The 6518-nt window shown below is 39.4% G+C and overlaps 1 protein-coding gene across 1 annotated transcript; it reads left to right on the forward strand.

Annotated features, from left to right (window-relative positions):
- The first annotated feature begins 374 nt into the window (after nt 1-374).
- LOC112403916 (dual specificity protein phosphatase 12-like) lies at nt 375-6518 on the forward strand. The gene is made up of 6 exons (XM_024751648.1): nt 375-870; nt 1820-1933; nt 2024-2142; nt 2534-2630; nt 2948-3134; nt 6123-6518. The coding sequence occupies exons 1-6, from the start codon at nt 488-490 to the stop codon at nt 6282-6284; spliced, it is 1062 nt and encodes a 353-aa protein (XP_024607416.1). The 5' UTR covers nt 375-487; the 3' UTR covers nt 6285-6518.

A 6518-nucleotide genomic window follows, 5' to 3' on the forward strand; every position in this document is an offset into this window, starting at 1 on the left:
ATATAGAACAGTATACATCAACAAGGAAAAGATTCACATACCCAATAAAAACGGGACAAAAAGAAAAAAAAAAAAAGGAAAAATAGTCCCAAGAGAAGAACTACAAACAAATGGCTTCATAAGCATTGAAAAAATGTTTTATTTCAAATGCATAAAATTATGCAGCTGATTCAGTTGGTGGGACCATCATTTCAGTTTGAGTCCATTTTCTTCTCCTGCAGAAAATCCAGAAAATGTCAACACTAAGAGCCTGAGAAACCCTGTATTAGCGTTAGTTCATCCTATCCCACCAAGTTGGAGGAGCCGGGTAGAGACAAGGGTCCAGAAGCGGTTTTGAACGGGGTTTAGCTCCGCCCCAGCCGCAGTAACGTCACCTTCCGCCAGTAAATCCACAGTCCCGCGGTCGACGTGGTCCCAAGAGTAAGCGGCGGCGCAACTCAGGCCGGCTGGTCCTAGATGAAGGACGTTCTAGCCGACCCCCTACTCGATGGTAGGGCCCTCCTCAGTCCGGCCTCCGGGCGCCGCCATGTTGGAGCCTCAGTACGGGAGCCATGGATGCGAACGCACGGCCGGCAGCCGGACCCGGGCCAGCTCCGCTGAGCACATGCTGGAGGTGCGGCCGGGGCTGTTCCTGGGTGGAGCTGCGGCAGTCGCGGAGCCGGACCACCTGAGAGAGGCGGGCATCACGGCTGTGCTGACGGTCGACTCGGAGGAGACCGACTTCAACACGGGGGCTGGGGTCGAGGGTCTACGGAGTCTCTTCGTGCCAGCGCTGGACAAACCCGAGACCGACCTGCTTAGCCATCTGGACCGGTGCGTGGCCTTCATCGGCCAGGCCCGCGCCGAGGGCCGCGCGGTGCTTGTGCATTGGTGAGTGGCCGGGTCCGTGGGGAGAGCAACCCCGCCACGCTTCCAGCCTGCCCCCCTCACCCTTCTCCCAGGCCCCAGAAGAGGGCGAAGGGGCTGTCGGCCACTAGAACCTTCTCCTCCTCCCTCTCGCACAGGCTTGTGTCTGAGAGAGGATCGGGCAGGAGGCGGGCCCCTGATGGCGTGCAGGCTTTCATTCATTCAGTTTGTGTTGGTTCATCCTGCAGCCGCTGAGTTTTGTTTCGGAGGTAGGAGGAATCTTCAGGTAAATGACAGTCCCTGCACCTACAGAGTTTAAATCTGTTCACGAGAGGCCACACACATACCCAGATTATTGTAATGCAGACTAGGATGCGAGGTGTGTAGTAAGAGATTAACAAAGGTTAAGGTTATTCAAACTTCAGAGGAAATTATTTTCATTGCTTTTGTTTGAGGCGGGGTGGCTGATGTAGGGGAAATTTGGGGAGAGAAAAACTGGTTAGGACGTAAAGGATCCCTAAGCCATTCCTAGGGGAAAGATGGAGTAGGTGATAGCAATGGCAAAAAGAGTGTAATAACGATAGTTTACACTTATTGAGCCAGCACTTTTACTGCCAGCATTTGTTCTAAATATTACATAAAGGACATAAGGTAGTGATAAAAGGGAAAGAAGTCTGGGATCAGATCTCCAGGGCTCTTAAAGCCAGCAAAGGAGTTTAGATTTTTTCTGAAGGCATTATAAAATGTTAAAAAAAATTAGTGTAATTATTTTTGAGTAGGTAATACCTTCATATGGTTCAAAATGAATAAGGAAATAAGGGAATAATTCTTTTGTACAGCAGTAGTAATTCAGAGGCAAAGGGTTTATTTGAGTAGAAGAAGCAGACAAGAAGTGGACCTGAACTTTACCATTAGTGGGGGGCTGGGTTTTTTTAATTGTTGCTATTTGATATTTTAAAGGTTTCTTTTTCAGTCACGCAGGGGTCAGTCGAAGTGTGGCTGTAATGACTGCTTTTATGATGAAGACTGACCAACTTACCTTTGAAAAAGCCTATGAAAACCTTAAGACTATCAAACCAGAGGCTAAGTGAGTTCTTTGTCGTAGTAATAATTCTGCTTTTGTGATGTGATTTTATTTATTTAAAGAAAAATTAACTATGTTTGTTTGTCCTTGCAGGATGAATGAGGGGTTTGAGTGGCAACTGAAATTATACCAGGCAATGGGATGTGAAGTAGATACCTCTAGTGCAATTTATAAACAGTATCGTTTACAAAAGGTTACAGAGAAGTATCCAGGTGAGTAATAATTGGTCGTATGTGTTTGGTCCTTTCTAGATGCTGTTTACTCTGACACCAAATGTTTCAGGTGCACTATCCCTTTTTCCAGCGATCCCTTGAGATAGGTATTTATTTCCTTTTGAAACCATGGTTTAGCAAGAAATAGCTTGTTCAGGGTCACAAGGTTTGTAAGTGGCTGGCTTGAATTTGAACTCAGGCAATCTGTGCCTGGAACCCAAGGGCTTGATCATTGTGCCCTCCTACCTCATCCTGATTTCTCAACAATGGAGAATATATATATTTTTTAATTTCTGAAGTTAGCACTACTTGCCTCAATTTGACATTAGCTGAATTTTGTCTGAAAATGCAGAGTTGATTTTGACAAATGGATACATTTTGTGTCATGTAGAATTGCAGAACTTACCTCAAGAACTCTTTGCTGTTGACCCATCCGCCATTACACAAGGATTGAAAGATGGGGTTCTCTACAAATGTAGAAAGTGCAGGTAAAATATTTTGTATCCTCTGGAGATTTTATTTTGTCTCAGTAGCTGAAAAGTACTGAAAGTTTCAGTTTCTTAAAATCTAGTAGGAGGAATTTGTTTAATTGAATAATACAGAAATTTCATATTCAAATCTGGTTTCAAGAAGAATATGAATTCTTAAAAGTAAAAGTAATGCAGTTACTTGTAGAAGTTATTGAAAATTAAAGTAGCATAATCAATGTTATATTAATTTGCCCCCTAAGCAATAACTGCACATTTAATCTATTTTTTCATCCTTTTGCAAGTCATTAATGTTTTTGTTTGTTTGGGGGTTGCAGGCGATCTTTATTTCGAAGTTCTAGCATTTTGGATCATAATGAAGGAAGTGGTCCTATAGCCTTTGCCCACAAGAGAATGACACCATCCTTCATGCTTACTACAGGGAGTCAGGCTCAATGTACATCTTATTTCATTGAACCTGTGCAGTGGATGGAATCCACTTTGTTGGGAGTGATGGATGGACAGGTGAGACATTTTACTTTCTACGGTTTTATTATGTCATCTATATTTTGTTCCTTTCATTTTAAACCATATCTTAACTAGCATTTTACTCCATCTTAACTGCTTTCTTTCTAAAGTTTAATATCTTTCTAATATAGATAAGATTTTATCAAAGATAAATTAGTCACATAAAAACCAGCTGCTGTAAAATAGTGAACCACTTTTGGTGGAAAGCTGTTGGTCTAAGTTAATTAATTCCTTTTAAGGGTATTGTTTGTATTTTTTCAAATTAAGACTAACAAACTAATGAGAATATATTTAACAAAACTTGAACTTTGTAAGAAGTAGGGCAAATCAAGTATTTTAAAATTAGATTTTAAATTTCTTCTTAATCTTTCTTTTTTTCTCTTTTGGCTCTGTGTATTTGTTTTCTTGATCTTTCAGTTTTGTATGTTTGTTGTGAGATTTTTTTTCATTTCCTGTTAATTCTAAAGAATGCAGCTATATGAGCATCCTGTGACAGCCACAATTCTCCTTTAGGTTTACATGATATTAATCTAAAGATATTCTAAATCTAAGATATAATGATGTTTAAAGTTTGTATAAGTTTGTATGGTGAGTATTTTATGAAACCTTTTCACTGTATTATTTCATTTGAAGAATACAATAACTTTATAAAATCGAGCACATATCTATTCACATTTTATATGTGAGGAAACTTAGTTTGCATTAGTTAGTGTCTTGCCTAGAAAGAGGTACCCTATATTCAAACCCATGGTTTCAGATGATGCTGCTTTATTGAGGTATAATTCACTTACCATATAATGTACCCATTGAAAGTGTACAGTTCAGTGGTTTTTAGTATATTCACGGAGGTTTTTGCAGCTATCACCATTTTTATCGCTACCAAATAAACCTTGTACAGCAGTCACTTCCCATTCTTGATGATATTATTTGTTGAAGTCCACTTTGTCTGTTTTTTTCTTTTGTGGCTTGTGCTTTTGGCTTGCTGCTTTTGTTTATTGTTTTTTGGGGCGTGCCTTGCAGCTTGTGGGATCCTAGTTCCCCAACCAGGGATTGAACCTGGGCCCTCAGCAGTGCCAGTGTGGAGTCTTAACCACTGGACTGCCAGGAAATTCCCTTGCTGCTTTTATTTAACCCGGAAAACACAAGATAAAGGCGTTTTTGTGAAATATTCTAGATCACATTTGTGCATACTTCTTTGTACACTTATTTGAATTTTCTTATAGAATATATACCTAAAAGTGGAAATCCTGGCTTGAGGAGTGTGTACATTTTAAATATTACTGATAGTCTGGGCTGACATTAACAATGCCCATACAAATTTGCCTTTCACTAATGTTGAATGCATATACTCATTTCCCCATACCCTTGACATAATGGATATTGTAAAATTGGTAAGGTTTTGTCAATCTGTCAGTCTGTGAGATGAAAAATGTTAATCCTAAAATGTTTTAATTTGAATCTCCATGACTGCTACTGAGCCCAACATCTTTATATACTTATGAGCCATTTATATTTTCTTTTACAGTAAATTTCCTTCATGTCCTTGGCCCATTTTTCTGTGGGTTTTGTCTTTTTCTAATGGATTTGTAGGAGTTCTTTATATAGTCTAGAGTTAATGTTTCGTGTAATATGTTGCAGATATTTTCTCCAGTCCGTTGCTTTTATCTCAGCTTTGTGATACATTTTTTTCTTCAGCTTTTTGAGATATAATTGACATACAGCAGTGTATAGGTTGAAGGTGTACAGCATAAATGACATACATATATTGTGAATATGGGTTTTTTTAAATTGTGGTAAAATATTCATAACATAAATTTACCATTTTAACTATTTTTAAGTGTATAATTCAGTAGCCTTGAGAACATTCACATTGTTGTGCAACCGTCACCACCATCTTCCCCAACTGCAATGCCATACCCGTTAAACACGAATTCCCCATACTGCCCCTGCCAGGCCCTGGCAACCACCATTCTACTTTCTGTCTTTATGAATTTGACTACTCCAGGTGCCTCATAAAGTGGAATTACACATGTATTTGTCCTTTTGTGACTGGCTTATTGCACTTGGCATAATGTCCTCAAGGTTCATCCATGTTATAGCATGTATCAGAGTTTCCTTCCTTTTTAGTGCTGAATAATATTCCATTTTATGTATAGGCTACCCCATTTTTTTTTTTTTTTTGTGGTATGCAGGCCTCTCACTGTTGTGGCCTCTCCCGTTGCGGAGCACAGGCTCTGGACGCGCAGGCTCAGCGGCCATGGCTCACGGGCCTAGCTGCTCCGCGGCATGTGGGATCTTCCCGGACCGGGGCACGAACCCGTGTCCCCTGCATCGGCAGGCAGACTCTCAACCACTGCACCACCAGGGAAGCCCCACATTTTGTTTATCCGTTCATCTATCCCTGGACATTTGGGTTGCTTCCTCCCTTTGAGTGTTGTGAATAATGCTGCTATGAACATGGGTATACAAATATCTGTTTGAGTCCCTGCTTTTATCTCTTTGGGGTATATATCTAGAAGTGGAATTACTGGATCGTATAGTAACTCTATGTTTAATTGTTTTGAGGAATGTGGTATATTTTGTCAAACTAAAATTTAAGATATTTATGTAATCAATTCTAGTTTCTGAGTTTTATGCCCAGACTTTCTATATAGCTTGTCGATGATTTAAAAGTCAACACATGTGCCACGGTCACAAAACAGTCACAAAACCTTCTGTTTCACATCTCAACCTTCACTTTTCTCCCTTAATGCTGGAATTAATCTATTCCTCCTTTAAACTCCCAGAGTACAACATACTTCTTACACAATTATTGTAGCCTACTATCTATTACAGTAAATTGCCATTACATCTCACTGATTAGACCATCAACTCCTTGAAGGTATGAGCCATGTCTTACCTGTTTTTATATCATATATTACCAAAGATAATTATTTGTTTTGTATAAAAGTGAATGAATGAAGTAACACATTTATTTTATTTCAGCTTCTTTGCCCCAAATGCAATGCCAAGTTGGGTTCTTTCAACTGGTATGGTGAACAGTGCTCATGTGGTAGATGGATAACACCTGCTTTTCAAATACATAAGAACAGAGTGGATGAAATGAAAATGCTGCCAGTTTGGGGATCACAAACAAGAAAAATATGAACTTGTGACATTTGATAACTTGCTGATGATATGTGCTACCCTTGCTTATTGTCATTCATGGCAGATTGTTTAGTTTTAGGCCATTAACATTTCATTTGAAATATGAGAAGCTAAAAATCATTTGACTTAGAAACTATACTTTGTCAGCTTCTTACACTAAGTAGAATGGAAATCAAAACCTTTTAATCATGTAAATTATACTTTATTTGATATTAAAATCTTTTATAACCCAGA

This window comes from Neophocaena asiaeorientalis, unplaced genomic scaffold, assembly GCF_003031525.2.
Source record: "Neophocaena asiaeorientalis asiaeorientalis breed wild unplaced genomic scaffold, Neophocaena_asiaeorientalis_V1.1 scaffold156, whole genome shotgun sequence".
In the NCBI taxonomy this organism is placed as follows: Eukaryota; Metazoa; Chordata; class Mammalia; order Artiodactyla; family Phocoenidae; genus Neophocaena; species Neophocaena asiaeorientalis.

Bases quoted from the DNA above. Each gene is read 5' to 3' on its own strand.
- LOC112403916 (XM_024751648.1), top strand. From the start codon at position 488: ATGGTAGGGCCCTCCTCAGTCCGGCCTCCGGGCGCCGCCATGTTGGAG. The intron at 1,934-2,023 runs GTGAGTTCTTTG...TTGTCCTTGCAG, and splicing joins ACTATCAAACCAGAGGCTAA to GATGAATGAGGGGTTTGAGT. The intron at 2,143-2,533 runs GTGAGTAATAAT...TGTGTCATGTAG, and splicing joins GGTTACAGAGAAGTATCCAG to AATTGCAGAACTTACCTCAA.